Here is a 21,258-nt window from a genome sequence, read left to right as displayed (position 1 = left end):
ACGGAAATTATCATTTCTTATCAGTTCACGTAATTTTCCGAACCCTTCTATAGCACCACGTCTAGGACACTTCAGTTTTCTTCTTTTCCGGTTTTGCCGTACTCCATGACTCATTTCCATTCGTTGCTACGCTCGAAACGTACATTCCCAGAAATATGATTTTTACACAACTATCGACGAATTGTGAAGGGTATAACATGCTTCCAGGGTGTGCGCCACACAAATGACCGCACTAATAGAAGAAAACTCCGTATACACAAAATATTACTCTGCAATTTATTCTCATAGCTACAGACAGTTAAATCACTGAACCTGCTTCATATAGATCTAATTTTTTGCGCCGCAAAAAATGCCATAGTCCTATTTTAAAAACTTCTAATGATCGTTGTGTATATTTGCTGGAATATATCACTCAGGTGCTTTGTAGCATAAGCAGATAAGAGTTTTGGAACCAAACATATTTAGTATGAACCATTTTTTTGTTGGATCAAAATGAACATAGGTCTTGCAGATGTCAGAATTAGAATGGAAACTCTGTATAATACTACTTTGTTTCCTACTTGAAATTAAAATTTATTCTTATTATCAATATGTTTAGTAATTTTCCATTATCAATGACCCACAAGCCTCATCCTGCAGTCATTACAACATAACGCAATGGTTAGCACACTGGACTCGCATTCGGGAGGACGACGGTTCAATCCCGTCTCCAGCCATCCTGATTTAGGTTTTCCGTGATTTCCCTCAATCGTTTCAGGCAAATGCCGGGATGGTTCCTTTGAAAGGGCACGGCCGATTTCCTTCCCTAACCCGAGCTTACGCTCCGCCTCTAATGACCTCGTTGTCGACGGGACGTTAAACACTAACCACCACCACAACATAACATTAATAAGTGATGATAAACATTAGGAGAAAACAAATCGTGTAAATAAATTTATTGCACACAAATGGGCCCAAAATGTGCCGTGGAACGTATTCCATCCGGAGAGATATGTCAAAATTCGTCACATACGGTCGACGAACATACGAAGCCTAAGCATATTTATCCACTTCAGTCAGTGAAACGTAGTGGATGTGGCGATTATTGCTGTAGTGGAATGAAACAACCCAAATTACACTACAAACAGCAAATTAAAAATTGTGACAAGCAAACTGGATTATATGTCAAAACGCATAACTATGAAAAACATCATGATAGTGCTTCTGATGCTAGTTGAAAATCGACGACTTTCTATGGGAGAGTGATATAGAAGGAATTAATGATTAGCAGTTATAGATTTTACACCATTACACTCACAGATTCTGCTGAACGGAATATTGTACCCTGTTCGTGCTACACAAACTGACCGACCAAGAAAAGGCAACACATATGAAAACTGCTGCAGATTTCGTTGACAAGTGTAATAGAAATCCATCTCTTATGCAATACACCACCTCATGATATTATTCTTCATGTTAACAGCTCCAGCCAGTGCTCAAACGATAGTGAATGGACACATTCGTAATATATACCAGAATCCAAAGTAGGACTTTTTTTTAGCAGGAACCATAATATAATCAAAAGTATGGCCAGCATACCTTCAGTAGATAAATTAAAAAAAAAATAGCAAACACAAAGAGAATATAGCTTTTTCCACAAACAACAAACTACAACAGAAATTAGTCCATAGGCCTACTTTAAACAATAAAAAAGGAATTCTCACACCCAGGAATATAAAAAATTGCGTATAAAACTTGCTCAAGTTACTACATGACAGACTGGCAGGAACATTCAAATAATATACACTGAAGACATCAACTATTACACACATAACCAATTAACAAAATCAGCAATAGCAACACACATAAAAAACATTGGACGTCCATTCAAAAACAACGTAGAAGATCTTAAATTACTCCACCACTTCCCACTTCCAAAAATAATATACAATGGATTTAATGGAGGAGCTGGAAACATTTGCATACCCCAAAAAGCAAAGAGAAAAAAATTCTCAGTGACAAACTAGACTAGACGGCGAAACGTTAATTTCTTAAAAATGTTTCTCCTGCATATGATAATCGTAATAAATATGTACATTGCCGCATAAACTCTACTCAGCATCTACAACAAAACAGAAACATAATCGATGAACCATTAGTCAATTAGAGCGACATAAACATTATAATTGACAAATTTACGTATATAATGTGCTCCTCAGACAAAGTATCACCTCTGGCTGTATACAAACTCTTTGTGAAACCATACTGTTGTAATTCCTCTGTAGCATGTTTTCATTACAAAAGCAATCACATTAAGTGATGATTTGCGTGTGTGTGATATTCTGCGTAACTGAGGAGGCGCAATAATTGTATATAGAAAAACAAAACTCCTATCTCTAACATCAGCATATAGAAAACATTCCACGATTCATGTGTCTGATTTTCCGATTGCAGTATAACCTCAAAGTGCAAGAGGGCAGAATACCAGACATAACAATTTCACAAAAAATAAGTAATTTTTGAGAACATTTCTCGTGGAAAAGAGTGGTTTTTTAGTATATTAAAATGAACATAAACAATCAAGACCGCTAGAAATCTTTATTGTTGCGGTTACCAATTTCGGTCAGTTTTCCATAAACATCGATTATGATAAACAAAATAAGATAGCACTACTTAAAAGGGCATTGCAACATATCTAGTGTGTTTGTCCAGATTTGTACTGGAGTAGCCTAGAGTTTTCTGCACGACAGCGGCCTCCTGCAGGTTCCGATTTGTGTGTACGCCTTCTTGGTTAATCATCTGGATTTGCCGTTAGTTCCTCATTCTCAAAGTTTTCCTGAAAGGCATATACTTTGCAGACTTATCGGGCATTCAGAGAAAGTTGACAGCAATGTAATGGTTCGACTGATTTATTTTTAAGAAGTCTTCGATGGCAATTTACAACAGCTTTACAAACATTACCAAAAATGAGTTGTGCTCAATGGAGGATACTTCGAAGGGATTTTGTATTTCTTTTCTTCTAGGAGATCATTTACTAAAGCAATTAGAAACATCTTGTATTTGGATTATCATAATAATACGCAAAACATATAATTGTAAGTGTAACAAACTTACGATTGTTTAGCCTTTAGGAAGCGTGATGACCTGACTAAAATGTCAGGTTGCAGCTGGCCTATTTCGTCGACATCGTAAGAGTACTGTGACCACACGTTGACTGGAAGTCCTGGATGTGTCTGCACTTCTGAGGACTGAACTTCAGGAACAGCCTATGAAGAAATATTAATCGTTAGCCGAGCATGTTTTACACAGCTGGTCATTAACATTGCAACACTTGGAAGGATAGTGAATAATAAAATGTCTTCCTTATTGCGTATCTGTTACTGTGGTCGATATGGGGTAAATTAGTGAGAAATCTAGTATGCATAAATGCCACATTTATGAACAACAATTGCTCTCAACCAGCGGGGGTTCGAGTCGGACTAAACTTGGATGACAGATACGGGTCGGCAGGTGAAGATTGAAGCGATTGCTGTCTCAAAAATCTACGGATACCAGTCATTGAATGCTGGCATCTATTTAGGCTGGACCAGAGGTGGGAATCTTCCTACACGTCAGTCAGCAGGTCGGAAGATGGCATAATATATCGCCGAAATTGGTTGCTCAACAAAATAATAATTTGGAAATTTAGACGGCTGAAAGGTGTTTTGATTTGACATTCTCAAAGTACATGAGATAACTGAACGATCACGAACGGCTGTACGAACATCTCTGTTCTCTTAGGTGCTAATCACCCGGCGAAGTTGAGATTCTGCATGTCGAAGATTATGGCGCTCCTAATTAAAACTGATTGCATATTTTCATGACGCCCCAGCGATCAGCGGGAGAAGCAGTATTGTAAAACACTATACCGCACTCATGATAGGCAACGATTCCGCATCTATCAAATTCTGAGACACGGTCTTACGCATTTCTCCCTTTTACACGAGGCATAACACTATCTTCTCGCAAACCACCAACATTCAACTGTGATTTTAGAATGAGAAACTGAATGTGTGATTTTTCCTTATACAAGGTGTTTCAAAATTCCTACTATATGCCCGTATGAGCCATAGAGAGGACACAGTAGATTAAGTTTTGAAAAGGAACAAATTTCCGAAAATTTTACTTATGGATATAAAACAAATTTGAAGATCGAATCACTTTCAAATCTCTCATTTCATAGCATGCGCACAGGCTGAGTTCATGTTTTTTGTTAATCGTATTGCGTTCATTTCTTTTCGTTTTCAGTTATGCCAGTAAAGTGTAATTGAGTTTGTTAATATTTCTCTCTAACCACTAGATTTTTTGTTTTTAAGTTTTTATGTTGTATCTTACTTCTTTCGTGAAGTTAGTGTCGTGAACGTATCGCAAGCTGTTTGTTAACACTTGCCTGAGGTAGTCCGGCATAACACAAATAAACGGCAGTATTGCTGAAACTGATAGTAATGGTTAATATATAAGTAAATGTGAAACACTGCACGCATCTGTTACCAACTCTTACTGTTCCTCCTCATCTTTTTTATGGTTGACTTATATCTTCCCGTCATAATGAATTTTCTTATGTGCCTAGATTATTATCATAATTATTTAGCGGTTTTTCTAACAACCATCAACATCAGAGCCTTTGTTTACAGATAAATACACTGACAGATGAATACAGTTCGCCTTCTGGCTTACAATATATCTTCACTCCTAGAATAGTCAATGTTTCTTGTGATACTGTGTATTATGAGATTCGTTGCAGGTAACAAGTGTTGCAAATAATGCGCCAATGTTTTGCATTTTTCAGTCAAGCCATGGCGGCTGTAAACATCTCCGTAGTTCACTTCTTTGTGGAGTGCATTCTGAACTTAGATTTGGCTAATTAATTGCCGTCTTATATTCACATCAGCCACACATAATTAAGTGGATGTCATGGGCTGAGAGACCACTGTATATTGGATTTGTGAAATGAAAACATTATCAGTACCTATAGCTAACCCCGCTGGAAAGCTTACTGTGGGTCTTATATTGAATGACAATATTATTCATTCGCAGCAATAAGATTTTACTGGAAGAGCTAAGAATATCTGTATTAAAATTAACATTGATTTAAGGCTAAGTTAAAATGTGTTATACTCAGTATATAGACACAGAATTAACAACGATTTAAGGATAAGTTAAAACTTATTGCAAGTACTCAGTATACAGACACAAAATAAAGAGTTTATTATGAAATCGTGCTTTTGTGCACATGATTGTAGTTGCTACTCTTTGCAAAATTTACTAACGAGAACGATCTTAGACGTAAGGCAAATTCTAATAAATGTGGTAAGTCTTCCTTTTCCCACATCTACTCTACGGAAGTAAGATCCTAATCTAAGTTCGGTAATATTTTTCAGATCTATGCCAGTGGTTACATGATGATCGGAGAGGTACATTATACCAACTGTGTTTAGTGAATCGAAATCGTTTACATTTATAATTAGTTAGTTTAGGCAGCGTGTTAGAAGTTACAAGAGGCAAGGAAATAGTAAGGAACTACGAGAACTGAAGATCTGAACGTAACCGAGTGAAAAGACATCCCAGTGATGTGAATTCAGTTCTAATGAGACTGTGAAATGCGTAAAGATACAGAATTAATCGTTTGAACGTGGTAATAGACTTTGGAGTGGAAGCTTTTTGCATAAGACAGTCGTAAAAAGTATACGCCTTTATCCACAACACGCTTTCCTAATCTGGCGCCCTTGTAAACAGCCGGATAAGGTCACTCGTATAGTTCGCAGATGTTTACTTGCGAAACGAACGGTGTAATAGTTTTTAATTTCCGTTCACGGTCTGAATCGCCCTTGGCACGCAGAACCGTACAACATCTGGAAGGATCTGACGTGGAAACTGTCAGGCTAGAGGTCTCACGTTCCATTGAAATAGGTCCTCACATCCGCAGTGGTTACTGACCGTGGCTAGTTTCTATACCTCCTATTATCCTAGTCTACGACAGCAATCACAATGCGTACTCTTACAACATTACTGCCAGCAATTTTTGCTTGTTGCCCTCTTATTAGGTTAACTTAAAAAGCATACTATATAGTAAACTGTTATTGTGCTCTAATTTTTCCTTTAATCAACAGCATACTTATGTATCTCAGCTGCTCCTCCGATCAAACTGATATTCGCTTCTCAATAAATAAAGGCAGAAATACTTTACTCGCTCTTCTCAGACAGTGCATGAGCTATTTGGGACGGTCTATTGGGTTAACATTTGATCTCTGTTTTGCGCATAATTTAAAATTAATTTAAAATCTCTCTAGTTGCTATTGATTACGTTATGAATTTCACTACCGGTTTCGCTCTTTATATTAGGCCATTTTCAAGCGGTTCTGAAAATTGCCAAAACAAATAAAATATAAACATTGTGTATAATAGAAGATGAAAAAACTAGGCTTACATATCTGTACACATAAAAAAGTAAATGTTGGTTTGTTCAAAATCGTACGAGTATATCTCCGAAAGGTCTTCCCCGTTTGCTTTTGGATTTTGACACAACGTTTCGTTCGAATACGCGTGTATTTTTATATACCTACTTGAGCGCCATATATAATATATAAATACATGTCTAATAATCATTAGTGGCAGACTAGTAGTGGTGTTGTACACTAGATTTAAGAGATATGAACAAATTATAAGCCGATTTACAAATGGTGTAATGTTGCAAAAACAAAAGCATTAGACATCCTTGAACACCAGATGAAAATTTACAAAATGTCATCTGTCCGTGGCTTAAGGAATAAAAAAAAACACCATGGGCAAATGAAGTAGTTGTCCAGTAAGTAGTAACAACCTTTCTATGCATGAAGTTGCAATTGTTGCAGACACTGTCTTTCGGCGACCCTAACAAAACATCTCAATTTATCGTTCACATTCACCAAGCAACACAAGAGGACAACTTTTCCAAGAGTCTTAAATTTTTAAGCTAATAAATCTTTAATTTTCTTGGTATAACCGATAAAGATGTGTTAGAAGGTGAGATAATGGGAATATTTTAGCATTAGACGAAAGCGATAATGATGTCCACTTACTATGACGGTCTTTAGAGTGCTGCTCGACAGACGAAGAACAATCTGATTTTAAGGAGAAGGTGGTTTGTATAACTTCTGCAAGCAAAGTTTCATTTTCCAGTACTGATTGTTCCCTTCACTTGCGGAACATGAGAATTTAAAATGGCATCATCTAAACCCCGATCATATCATTTGGTCATAGATATTCAGCTTTATGTAAGTAACACAATACCTGAAGAACATATTATAAGACGAGGATAAAGATATTTTGTTCATTGGCGACAGCTGCCAAATTACTTGGTGATATACGTGGCAACTAGAAGAAAGTGAAGTCCAAATTTCTCGGCTCTATTTGAGATAAGAGACAAGAAATTGTCGAAGCTGGAATTCAGTTACAGCAACAATGAAGTTCTCGTGTGATCAATTTGAACTTTCTTCTCTGCAACAGTTCACAGCATTTGTGTTATGCATTAAATTTGCTTCAAAAAAAAACTGCCGTTATCAATAATATTGCATTTTATCATGATGAAAGTCCCCTGAATTAAAGAAAGTGAACACATTCTCTGAATAGTGACTGTAGTGACCTGAGACGTGAGCTAACTCTCAAACTTCCCTTCAAAAAATATTTAAATGTCGTATTAGAAACACACAGGCAGACACACACACACACACACACACACACGCGCACATAAACACTAAATATTTAACGCGTTATACTTTAATATACTTTACTTGTTCCAGACGCGTTTCTCCTTTTACATTCAGGAATCGATTTTATATGCGGTGCTTATAGATTAGAAAACATTTCACATCACAATTTCAACATAAATAAATTACTACGTACAATTATTCGTTTTTAAACAAAAATCTGTGTTTCCTGCCATCATGTCATAGTTTATAGGTCGTACTGACACTTCACTTACAAAACATTGATACATTTTCACGTCACTGTCTTTCCATTTCGTAGTTTTCGTATGTCGAAGGCTTACCAGTGTGGAACACCACTACTAGTCTGCCACTAATGCAAAACTTACGAGAACTGTGAGTAATTTCTGCCGTAACTGTGTGTTCACGTGATGTCTCTTGTGTTACTTGTTTACTTAAGTGTTGCCATCTACTATTCTCTTCTGTTCGATGTCCCTGTTTCTATACGTGTGTGTGCGTGTTTTTATGTGCGTTAGTGTGTGTGTGTGTGTGTGTGTGTGCGTGTGTTTATTTTTTTCTATGTGTGTGTGGAAATGTTTCTTTTAAATTTAGTATTATTTTAAGATATTTGGAAGGATGTGACTGCAGCTATCTTAACATAATATGAAAATACTAGTCTCTTTACCGCAGCTTCCCCCATATATGCATTCGACACATAGGGTGAACACACCGCCTGCTACCCCTCTCTGTGTCCACCTCTTCCTCCCTCTGTTTGTCCACCTCATCCTCCCATCTCTACCTGTACATCTCTTCCTCCCCACTCTCTCTGTCTCTTCATCTCCTTCTCTCACTCTGTTTGACCATTTCCTCCACCCCCATTCTTTCTCACCATATCTTCGTCACCCTTCCTCTCTCTCTTTCCATCTCCACCAGCCACTCTTCTCTTTCCACTTTCCTCTTGCATCTCCTCCTCCTCCCCTTTCTCTGTCCATTTCCTCTTCCCCCTCGCTCTGTCCATCCCCTCTTCTGTCCATCTCAACCTGTCCCCAGCAATACTCACCAGCATGTGTAGCCCCTGCAGTTCACTTCAATAAAGCAGGTCAATACTACTTGAGAACGTTCCTGTCATGCAGCGCAGGCTATACATCATGGGCTTGAAAATCATTTATCTGTCCGTGATGTGCAGGCTGCCATGCAAATCAAGTCGATAAAGCAGGCTGATACATCTCCAACACAACATGCCTGTATTTAGGGCAGGCTGCATGTTGGTCTATAGCCAGGGGCCGAGATAAAAACACGTTTTCTCACGCATCTCCGCTCCTATTACAGCTAGGAGGTTATACAACCCAGAATGTTGATACTTATGAGATCTGCTGTTTCTGTAACAAATTTAGTTGAATTCCTCCAGAGGTTTCGGAGGAGATCCTGGACATACACAAATACACACTTACACTCTGATAGATAAAAAGATGCTTTCATGTACACACAAAAACAAAATAAACACACACACACACACACACACACACACACACACACACACACAGAGGTAGAGAGAGAGAAAGGAAGTACCACACGCATGAATAAGTAAGGTAAGACATCAAGTAAATACAAAATTATGACAGAAGTGAATCACAGTGCTCGAAAAATAAATCTACATTTAGTGCCAGACTAATAGTGGTGTTCCAAAGCAGTTCAAGCCTAAAAGACCGTGACGTGAAAATATGTCAATGTTTTGTAAGGAAAGGAATAGTGAGACATCTAATTAGATGAGAGGAAACGCAGATTTTGGCTTGAAACGAATAACTTTATTAAGTAATTTATTTATACAAAAATTATGATGCAAGCTGTTTCCTTATCTACAAATATTACATACAAAAATAAACTATATTATTCTACATCAAAAAATAAATAAAAAGCACAATACGTGTGCAACAAATAAAGTAGACTGCAGCAAGAAAACGCATTTGAATTTATGAAACGAATATTTATATACTTGTTGCAGATGATACCCATACGAACGAACTTGTCATAAACACCAACATTCACCTACCTGGACGCCAGTGTCGTATCTCCTCCTATGTATCGTTACTTTATCAATCTCCTCTATACCCACTGCAGTGTAGGTTCCGTCTTCTTCACAGGGGTCCCGTTCTGAAAGCTGATCTTCACTTCTGGACAAAATTCCCGTGATTGTCGTTTTAGTTTCGTGCTGAAACATAAAGTAAATGTTGAATTGATTCCGGGTAAGGATTTACTTTGCACTGAAAACATACTGGTATTATCTAGACAAGTAAGTTTCCGTTCTCTCACTCAATTAAGAATCTATTCTCTAATAACACGTTACAATTTGAGAACAACGGTATTGGTCTAAATCATAACTTTAGGATTTGGCAAAACCCTCAGTGCCACCCATCCACGTATATTGAGAATTTTAAAATGTACCTTAAAGAGGAAACGTGCAAATTAACCCAAAATGCCTGCAGATAGGCAACAACCTGACCGTCTCTGAGGCCAGTTGCCTTCCTACAGGCGCCTAGGAGTATCTCGCAGGTTTTTTCTGTAAAGGCACATTTTGCTGAACTGGGGGAGGGAGTCTTAGAGGGACCCTTTGCCTTTGTGTTCATGTATGTATCAATGTGGCACCCTCATTGATTACGCCACAGGAGGGCAAGAAACAGGAGCACTGAAAAGGCGTAATGACCCTTTGCTGCTTCGGATCATGTTCAAATTTTGTCCCACGGTTTTCAACGGTCGCTTGCCGTTCCACCCTGTATACCAGAGTAAAAATTTGTGGTCGCACTGCTTTCCAAAGGGGTGAGATTACGTTCAGTGTGGCTGCAGTTCCGTGATATCTTTCAAAAAGGACTGAATCGGAGGTGCCAACGGTGACTGAGGTTGTCTAGATTGTGTCTTCCTGTTTCTCATCACACCACGAACTGTCGTTTTCGACTTCAGAATAGGTGGGAATCAACGTTCCTAGGGAATGAGTGGTTTCATTGATGCTCTTTATGCCACCCCCTGGAGCATTTTCGTGACGATTCTAAGCGGCGGTGAGTCTGAAATGTTTTCTTCGGCCACCCATAAGAAACGCTGGACGTAGCGGTTCTGACCTCCATCTCAGAGGTGTGAAAAGAAGGAGTGGAATGTGGGTCAGAGAGACTGTGACGATCTTTTCATCGTGTGTCACGTCCACGGTGGCGTTGGGCAGAATAATGGAGAAATTTGGTGCCAATGTGTCATTATTAAACCACCGTACACGTCACATGAGCTTCTGAGCTCTGATCTTTTTTTTGCATGTGTCGATACATTGCTGTTCGAAGAGTCGCCAAGACCGATAGTGACGTCGCAAGGGGCCACGCATTTGTCCCATTACTGAGAAAGGTTGTAGGCACCATTAAGCCAAATTTCAGACTTGCGTGTCAGAATTGGAGAGAATTATGCGATTTCGAAAAAGTAATGCTGTAATTCTGTTGCATAGTGTATTTTACTATTCAAATAGAAGAAAGCAGTTCCTAAATTCTAAAACCAGTTGCGGAGAAAATTTGAATCAATGCATTCCAGGTGGAGACTTTGGTTGTTCATTGCAGAAAAAAGCATGAGTAAAGGTACCGACCACCTCTTATGTCGAAAAATTTAGGGATGTGATGTCAGAATTAACGCACAGTCCTAGAGTTTAACGTCATGTCTTTCGGACATGTACAACAGAACAGACACCGTTTTGATCCTGCACCTATATTTGATTATGATCGAAAGGGAATAAAGACATTTGATGCTGCTAGGCATTGAAATAATTTAATGAGGGGGTTGAAAATTTGTGTCGAATCAGATGGCCAAGGTGCTCAATGCGACTGTTCGCGAGAAACGTAAAAATTCATCTCCGAGCCCGGTGCAACACAAATTTTCAACTTTCCCCATTGATGTATTTCAGTGTCCAGTAGCAGCTAATATCTTGTCGGAATCCACCTATCAGTTGTGAGCAGCATGGTTTACCTTAAATCAGTAACTGATGCGACGTGATTTTAGAGAAGACGAGAGACGAACTCAAGTTCCGACATTCTGATGGCAACATTGCTCGGCCTCAGGACGATCCACATATGAGAGCTCCAATTCAAAGTGATGGCAGACGATGTGGTGTCTGCACTCTGGCCCTATGGAATGATTCACAGCCACATCGCGGAAAAATGGGCACAATTCACCACCTAACCTGTACTGAATGGAGGGCAACTGGTGTGCATCGATCTCAGTAAGCACGTTCTATTCTATCTCTACATCGGGGGATGCTGAGCGATCAGACCAGACTAACCTCCTGCTATGGGAGGCCGTGGAACAGCTGCTCTTGTGCAAGATGGAACAGAGGTAATCAAAGTGATGTACTTACCTTCGGAACGCGGAATGGCGTCCGATATGCAAGAGACTCGACTTATTAATGTCCATGCGCCTTCTGAGAGTTATCGCGGTTTTATAAGGAAGAAATTACGCCTCTCTTCTTTGACTTATTGACGGAAAATTTAATAGTGTGCTGTCTGAGGAAGACCAACAACCAAATTGCACTCCATGCCCCGAACTGCCTCTCTGGTATAGCACCTGCGTCTTGCTGATATTCGGGATGTGATATCTGTGACTTAACTTGTGTGACCAGCGATTCCGTCATCAAACTTGATTGCATCTACGTATTCTCTGACCTTGCGACGGCGATTCTGGAAGTGGAGCTCTTGCTACGGCTTTCTCGGACCATAATGTATACTTATAGACAGTACACCTCCGGAGGCAGTGTGGAGAAGTCGCGGATTAAGGAAACTGAATGTGACACTCCTATGGAATCAGGAATGTAGGCAACTAATAGGAAGTGTGTGGTCCTCATGTGAACGTCGATTGGTGAGGTATACATCAATGATTTGCTGATTGCTTGAGCAATAGGGAAAGATAATTCTGGCACCGTCAAACAACGGATTTTCATTATGCATTTCTCTGAGAACTTACAGTGCTCCCACGATACCTAGATCGACAGATGCAGATCCGTCATGCCAAAGCGAAGATTCTCACCCTTACTCGCCATAGGCTTGAGGGTATCATGGTGCAAAAGAGATGCCAGGACAGGATCGGCATAAAACATCCCTCTGTGCACGACATTATCTCCAAACGACGACAAAGACGACGAACGTTGGTCCACGCTCTGGATCTCCTGGAGAGTTGCAGGTGGTGATGTAGGAAGACATATCACATGTGCCTGATTTTACTTCCCAGGTAATTAAATGCATTCACCTCCTCAACCGCTTCACTTTCCAACTTTCCCCCTATATTGCTTTCTTTGTTTCTACTGCAGGCCATAACTTTTGTTTTATATGTGTCTATTGTCATATAAAATTCCTCCTCCATTATTCTATCCATTGTGTTCAGTATGTTTTGCAGATCTCCTTCACTTTCTGCAATTAGTGCTATATCACTGGCAAATCTCAGCGTGTGTACGCTATCTTCATCAATTGTTGCTCCTCTGTTTACTTTTTCTCTCATCCTGTCGACTGACTTCTCTGTGTACAAATTAAATAAGTATGGGGACAGGGCGCAACCTTGCCGTTCCCCGCTATCTGATTCTTATCACAGAGAACTTTTCCCTACTCTGATTTCACATATGTAAGTGTTCTCTCTCTAAAGCTGATTTCTGGTTGGTGAAGGCTACAGAATAATATATTCCTGATGACACTGTCAAATGGTTTCTCAACGTTTATAGAAACGTTGTGAATGTACTCTTGCCCCTCTTCAGCTGTTTCTCTATCACTTGCCTCAGTGCCACTATTGCTTCTCTTCTTGCCACACCTTTTCTAAAGCCGTACTGTTAGTCAGATAGTTGTCCCTCTATTGGTTTCTCCAGTCTTCTGGGAATAATTGTGGGGACTGTTTTTGATGCATGGCACACCACACTCAATGTTCGTTGTTGTTCACATGTTCTTTCCTCTGGTTTTTTAGGTAATGGTACTATTATGCATTTAACAAAGTCGTCTGGTAACTCTCATGACATGTAAATATCCCCTATCAAGTGATAAAGTGCCAATTTCACTTCACTTCCCGACTTTTTAAATAATTCTTCTTGTATAGCATCAACTCCCTGACCCTTCCTTTATCTGTGGTCCTGTATTGTGCTTTCTCATACTCTTCTTGCATTATAGGAGCCCCTGCAACATCCAGCTCTACTTCATCCTCCTTTTTGATAGTAAAATTGCTGTGTCTCCTCTGTATAAGTGTTCCATGTATTCCTTTAATCGTTTCACTATAATTTCTTCATCACTAAATGCCATCTTTGTCCTTAATGCTCACTGTTTCTACCTCTTTTGTTTCGATTAAGTTCTTTACATCTATTTATACCATGTCAATTTGTCGTGCCTTCATGCTATTATCTATATGTTCACAGGTATCTTTTAAATGCTGTTCTGTATCCTGATTTGCGCTCTTATTAATGTTGTTCCTTAAGATCTTGCGATTCTGCATTTCTTCTTTATCCTTCAAGATCTTATACTGTCTACTTCCCATTACCATATTCATGGCTTTCTGACTTATCCATTCTTTCCTGTTCTCCCGTTTCGTTTTCCTAATACCACATCTGCTGAGTTTGAAATGCATTTCTTTATTTTAATAGATTTCTGTTCTTTCTCCATGTGTTCTCTGGTATCCTTAATGGTACTGTTTGTTTGTGCTATGTACTAATTTTGTATACATTCATCTTTAACCTTAGATACCTCCCACTGCTTTTTTTCTTTCACCTTTAATCTTTTTAACTTTAGTTCACAGCGCATCATAAGCAGATTCTGGTCGCTGTTGACATTAGCTCCAGGGTAGCTTCTACCGTTCTTCACCTGATTCTTGAATCTTTCTACTACCAGTATGTAGTCTGTCTGTGCCCTTCGTAAGTCTCCTGGTACTTTCCATGTATATCTCCTCCTTGGATGATGCTGAAATATAGTATTCGTTAAATATGGTACTTGTTACAACTTATGTCGTATGCAGAACTTTGAAAGTTTCACTCCTCACTCATTTCTTTGCCCCAATTCCAATTCTATCACCATAAGTAATCTGAAGCTGTTGGGAAAACCTATTAAATAATCAGTACTTTTCTCTTAATTCAATATAATTTTTCACTATTTTCTATGATTTCTTTATTTAATGTACAGGCTTCATTGATATTAATTTATTTTTATATATTTGTTGAGATACTGGTTGTCATTCATCGTAATGTTCAGAGCTATAACCGCTCGCAGGCACATGTAGTTATGTATATGACATCAAAAACCTTTTTATTCATTGAAGAAAGTTCCAGTCAACACTTGTCATCTCTTTGCTAAGTATATGGAAATTTCAAGGTTACACTTAAGGAAAAGGAACTCATGGATAAACATGGGAAACTGTTCCCAAATTCACATAGACAATGAAAAACACTCTTAGTCATTCACAATACTATTTTAACAACTGGATGGTTAATACATTAAAACTAAGACTATATTAAAATAATGGAACAGACAAAACAATAAGAAACTACAAATAAATACTATGTAATTAAATATTAATATGTAATAAAATACTTTTTTTAAAGTAAGGCAGATACTTTTAATATTATTAATATGATATAAATCATTCTTATTTAATCTTACTCATAAATGTATAGTTAAAAATACATTAACATAGGAGGGCCTAAGGGACTTCATGATATGTTAAACAATCATATTCAAACATTTCTACACAACTTACAAGAATAACCTTCATGTTGTTAATACTTTTATTCAGGATGACAGTAACTGAAATCTCATCTCTTATGAGTATGTGAGTGGCGTCTGACTAGTTTGAGGGAAATTTGTAATATGTATTAGATAAAAATGCTTTTGTTTTATGAATATTGATTAAAAAATGTAACATATTTGTTGATTTTGTTTGTTAACTTTAAGTATTAGGGTTAATCATAAATGTCAATATCAACATGAATTTTAGTTCTGGTAACAACTAATTCAAATAAAGACATAATAGTTATTGCAGCTTTGAAAGAATTATTAAATATTTCATGTAAGTGACAGTTAGCCTTGTTCTGAAACATATTACTGGTGAGACGAATAAAAAAGTTGCGAATTTTCTGGAAACAAGAAATTTATTGTGATGCCAAATGATCATCACTGTGTATATTTAAGATTTTTATATACCGCTTTCATAATAAGGAATGTGAATAGTTGCCTTATAAACTATCTAGCCACACAGCAGCATAGGATTTGCTTATTCGTCCATTGGCTCATGAACAACAGGAGACCCTTCACTGGAAAAGCTTACTGTAGAAAACTCAGTATAAAGTGATTTTGTTAGAATTTAGCAAAATTAACGGTATGAGTGGCCTTATGACGGCCACATACCAAAGGAAAAGGACGCATGTCTATCTCTTTCGCTACTGTATAGGCCACGGGGCTTTTCACACGCTTTAAGTTTCTCATTGGAGAAATAACGACTTAGTCTAGAACAGCGGCATGTGAAAAATCAGTAGGTTAGTGGAGCGTATTGCGTACCGCTCGATGTGGGTAACTTATTGGTTACGCTTGCAGGGAGAGTCCCCTGCTTACAAACTGAGAAGGTCCTCTCTAGAAGAGGTGCTATGACTGTGAAACTTGCTACAAAGTACTGGAATGTAGTTGCATACAAATACAGTAAGACGTATGCTCAGGTTTATTTTGATACTGCAGTCAACTACTTTCACCCTGATAACTTCTGTATTGTTTTTTGGAAGTTGATAATTAACCTTAAAGCAGAGTAGGAGAGTTAATTTCCATCTGGTACTTACCAAGGGACGGCTACTTCTCAGTACATCGACGTCGACATCCATAGAACTGCCCAGGCTTCTCCATGGCCTAACTTTTCTTCTGACTGCGTTTGCGACTTTCTCCTCTGATACGGTCTTCTCCTGGTTGACAGTTCTCAGCACTGTATCTTCCGCTGGTTCTGTCACGCAGATATAGTACTTTTTTTCCTTTCCAGATACGTTGTCGCAAAGGATGAGTAACTGCTCCCTTGTGAATTTCTAGAAAGGAAACACTACATCAGGCGCAGTTCCTCGACGAAAAAAGGTCTAAAGAACAGATAAGAATATTGACGAACTGTTGTCCTCTATGTATTTATTCGGAAAGCAAATATATGTTTTTAAAGTATTTATGATCAAATAAATTTCTCCAAGAATGATGGATTGAGCGATAATGTGAATTTTCTACACTGTTGTTACGGTCTTTTGTGTAGCATGGAACATTCTTCTTTCTTCAAAATAATAATAATGCGACTACACTTTACACACACAGATATATGTAAAACGTAAATACTATGACTGTTTTAGTAAAGCAAGATGGGTTGGTGAAAGAATGAATTCGTTCTCACGTAATTGAACTAGTTTCAAAATAGCGCTATATCAAAGTTTTGTATGTCGATTGCAATGAAACTTAACAAAAGTGTGGAACATAACACACAACAAAAATTAAACATGAAATAATACTTGAGGGTAAATATTTCTGACTTAGAACATGCGAGAAACACTGAAAATGGACGTGTCAGTTACTTGAGAATAAGCATCAACGTGGAGTGTAATTACCCTGACTAATAACACAACTTCCCCATTTATCTGTCTTGTTGTCAGTGGTGGTGGCTTTAAGTCCAGATTGAAGTCAATATTACATTATTCAAGTGAAGCTGCTGTAACTGACGAGATCCTCAACTATGCATGGGCCGCCATTCCTTCCTAATCCATGAACGACATATGTTCTGTTTCACTTTCAGTATCCGACTACGGTCTTTTGTGTAACATGGAACATTCTTCTTTCTTCAAAATAATAATAATGCGACTACACTTTACACACACAGATAAACGTAAAACGTAAATACTATGACTGTTTTAGTAAAGCAAGATGGGTTGGTGAAAGAATGAATTCGTTCTCACGTAATTGAACTAGTTTCAAAATAGCGCTATATCAAAGTTTTGTATGTCGATTGCAATGAAACTTAACAAAAGTGTAGAACATAACACACAACAAAAATTAAACATGAAATAATACTTGAGGGTAAATATTTCTGACTTAGAACATGCGAGAAACACTGAAAATGGACGTGTCAGTTACTTGAGAATAAGCATCAAAGTGGAGTGTAATTACCCTGACTAATAACACAACTTCCCCATTTATCTGTCTTGTTGTCAGTGGTGGTGGCTTTAAGTCCAGATTGAAGTCAATATTACATTATTCAAGTGAAGCTGCTGTAACTGGCGAGATCCTCAACTATGCATGGGCCGCCATTCCTTCCTAATCCATGAACGACATACGTTCTGTTTCACTTTCAGTATCCGACTACCCTCTCTCACCCGTATCACAAAATTCTCACATCTACACTAAACCAGGTCTAAATTTGAATAACAATATTCTATTACATGCCACATCCTTGAATATTCAGATCTGATGCTCTTCTTCTGAAAGCACGTACTGCTCCGAGTTCTTCTCCAAAGCCTCCCCATGCTTTCCCAGCGCAATACGACGACCTTCCTTTCCACATCATATCATGAAATGATCCCTCATCTCTGCCATCCTAACTGCTGTGACCGATACCATTCACTCAGTCCCCAGTCGTAGTTAGAAACCTAACGTCCCTCCTTCCAAATGATGGCTCTAACTTACCGTTCAACTACCTAACTTCAGTTATACTCGTCCGCTAACAACTATATCACATCTATTAGAGCCCTCCCTCCACCCACCTCCCCTCCCGAAACCTCCCAATATCAAAGGCCTTTATCTGGTGTTACGAGGAATTCCCATTATCACTATCCACACAAAGCAAAGAAATCTCACACCACCAACATCAGGTCTTGCATATTATTAATCAATGTTTTATCTCATTAAAAATTTATTATTTATTATTTTTCTTCTCTTAAACCAAAGGATGAAATGCGGAAACCCGTCACCACGAGCTGTCACTCTATAGAGGGAAAAGTGACGAATTAAGGTGGTGGTGGTGGTTAGTGTTTAACGTCCCGTCGACAACGAGGTCATTAGAGACGGAGCGCAAGCTCGGGTTAGGGAAGGATCGGGAAGGCAATCGGCCGTGCCCTTTCAAAGGAACCATCCCGGCATTTTCCTGAAACGATTTAGGGAAATCACGGAAAACCTAAATCAGGATGGCTGGAGATGGGATTGAACCGTCGTCCTCCCGAATGCGAGTCCAGTGTGCTAACCACTGCGCGACGAATTAAGGAAAGATTTATTCTGGTGAACAGAAACAACACACACAGCGAAAAGTGAAAAGCGTTCTACTTCTGCGTCATATTTTGCAAACCACTTTGAAGTGCTCGGTAGAGGATACTTCAGATTGTATCAGATGTTAGGGCGTCTTTCCGTTCAGTTCTCGTATGAAGCGTGGGAGAATGATGTTTGAATGCCTCTGTACGCACTATAATTAATCTAATCTTGTCCTCACGATCCCTATGGATGCGACACGTATGTGTTATAGTGCATTCCCAAAGTCATAATTGACAGCCCGTTACTGAAACTTTGTAAGTAGGTTTTCCCGAGACAGTTTGCGTCTGCCTACAAGTGTCTACCAGTTCAGTTTCCTCGACAACCCTGTGACACCTGCCCCAATCCTGTGACCATTTGTGTTGTCCTTCTCTGTATACGTTCAGTATCCCCTGGCTGTCCCGTCTGAGCGGTGTTCTAAAATGGGTTGCACGAGTACTTTGTATGCAACTCAATTTGCGGACTGATTGCATTTCTTTAGTATTCTACCAATAAACAGAAGTTTGCCACCTTATTTACCTACAACTGAGCTAATGCGACGATTCCATTTCATATACCTACAAAGAGCTGCATCCAGGCTTTTGTATGAGTTGACGGATTCCGCTTGTGACCCACTGATATTACATTCATGGGATACAATGTTTCTGTTCGTTTTGTGAAGTGCACAATTTTACATTTATGAACATTAAAAGCAAGTTACCGAAGTATCCACCACTCTGAAGTCTTATCAAAATACGAATGAATATTTGTGCAAATTTTTCCAGACAGTACTTTATTATAGATAACATCATCGTCTGCGAAAAGTCTAAGCTTATTATTAGGTCGGTGCACAAGTTCCTAGCGTTTTCGTTTTGCACGTTGTACTCCGTTTGCTATATGTTTATTTATGATTGTCTTTTTTTGTAGTTCACTGTTGTTCTTTGAATTTATAGAATGTCATTTTGTCTTTGGGGTTAGTGAGTGGAACTGTGGACGTTAGAAAATGGAGTGTCAAGTGGAGAAATCTGAACATTTCCGACGTATACTTCTGTCGGAGTTCCATAGAGGGGTGACAGCAACAGAGACAGAAATATTTGCTCCGTGTATGGAGATAATATCACTGGACGGGACAAGGCCAAAAAATGTTTTTTTCGTTTTAAGGAGGATCGTTTTAACATTAGTTATTCTTCACGTTCAGGAAGACCTTCAGGGTACGATGAAGATTGCTTAAACGCATTAATCCACAAATCCACTACGATTCATGTCTGTGTACACAAATGGCAAATGTGATGAACTGTGATCACTCCACCATCGTGCGACATTTGCAGCTAATTGAGAAGGTTAAAAAATCGGGTGTATGGGTACCGCATGCTGTGAGCCACAATCACAAAAATCAGCGGGTGGACATATACACGTCTCTGTATCCTTGCCATCACACGACTCGTGGACTACACGCACCATTCCTGTCGTGTATCGTTACTGGTGACGATAAATGATGTCTTTATGCTAACATAAGGAAAAGAAAGGAGTGGTTGACCCCAAACAAAGCAGCAACTCCTTGTACAAAGACCTAAGTGCATCCACAAAAGATAATAACATGCGTATGGTGAAACAGCAACTGTGTGGTGTACTACGAATACATACATATATACACACATACATTCAATTGCTTCGCCTAGGTTTAACCAACACTGCAGACATTTATTGTCGACAGTTGTGACGAGAAGGCCACTCTATTCGGGATACCTCCGTATGTTTGAGCTCAGAAAATGTTCTAAGAGTCTACAAGAGGTGCATGTCAAGTACACTGAACATTAAGTTATGTGGATCACCTCTGCTACCCTTCTTGTGTATGGATGTGACCTGTGCTTCCTTCCAACTGTTGGACACGGTTTGTTTGTTCGAGAAGTGGGTGTCAAGGACAATGAACATTAAATTATGTGGATCACTTCTGCTACCCTTTTTGTATATGGATGTGACCCGTGCTTTCTTCCAACTGTTGGACACGGTTTGTTTGTTCGAGGGATATACGGGAGATTATAGTTAAAAGAGGGGCTAACTCAGACGAAAATTCGCTATTGAATTTGATGGGGATTTCATTGGACTCTGGACCTTCGTTCAGTTTTAGCGATTTCAGCCGATTCTCAACACCACTGACACTAATATTAATGTTCTTCATCTTTGCAGTGGTACGAGAACTAAATGTTGCTGCTGAGAATTCTTCCGGGTTGTATGGCCGTGATCCATGGAATTCTTCTATCCTTGACGTATTGTCCAAGGGTACGTTGGAC

General features: G+C 38.8%; 1 protein-coding gene across 1 annotated transcript in view; it reads right to left on the bottom strand.

Annotated features, from left to right (window-relative positions):
• Positions 1-21,258, bottom strand: part of LOC126298308 (dynein axonemal intermediate chain 3-like) — a 311,679-nt gene that overhangs the window by 280,191 nt on the left and 10,230 nt on the right. The window contains exons 3-5 of the mRNA XM_049989604.1: positions 16,507-16,743; positions 9,751-9,909; positions 3,094-3,245 (exon numbers count right to left, since the gene is read on the bottom strand). Coding sequence (XP_049845561.1) covers positions 3,094-3,245; positions 9,751-9,909; positions 16,507-16,743 — 548 coding nt within the window. The remainder of the gene's footprint in view (positions 1-3,093; positions 3,246-9,750; positions 9,910-16,506; positions 16,744-21,258) is intronic.

This window comes from Schistocerca gregaria, chromosome X (genome assembly GCF_023897955.1).
Source record: "Schistocerca gregaria isolate iqSchGreg1 chromosome X, iqSchGreg1.2, whole genome shotgun sequence".
Classification (NCBI taxonomy): Eukaryota; Metazoa; Arthropoda; class Insecta; order Orthoptera; family Acrididae; genus Schistocerca; species Schistocerca gregaria.
This window is presented reverse-complemented; position numbering and strand designations above follow the sequence as displayed.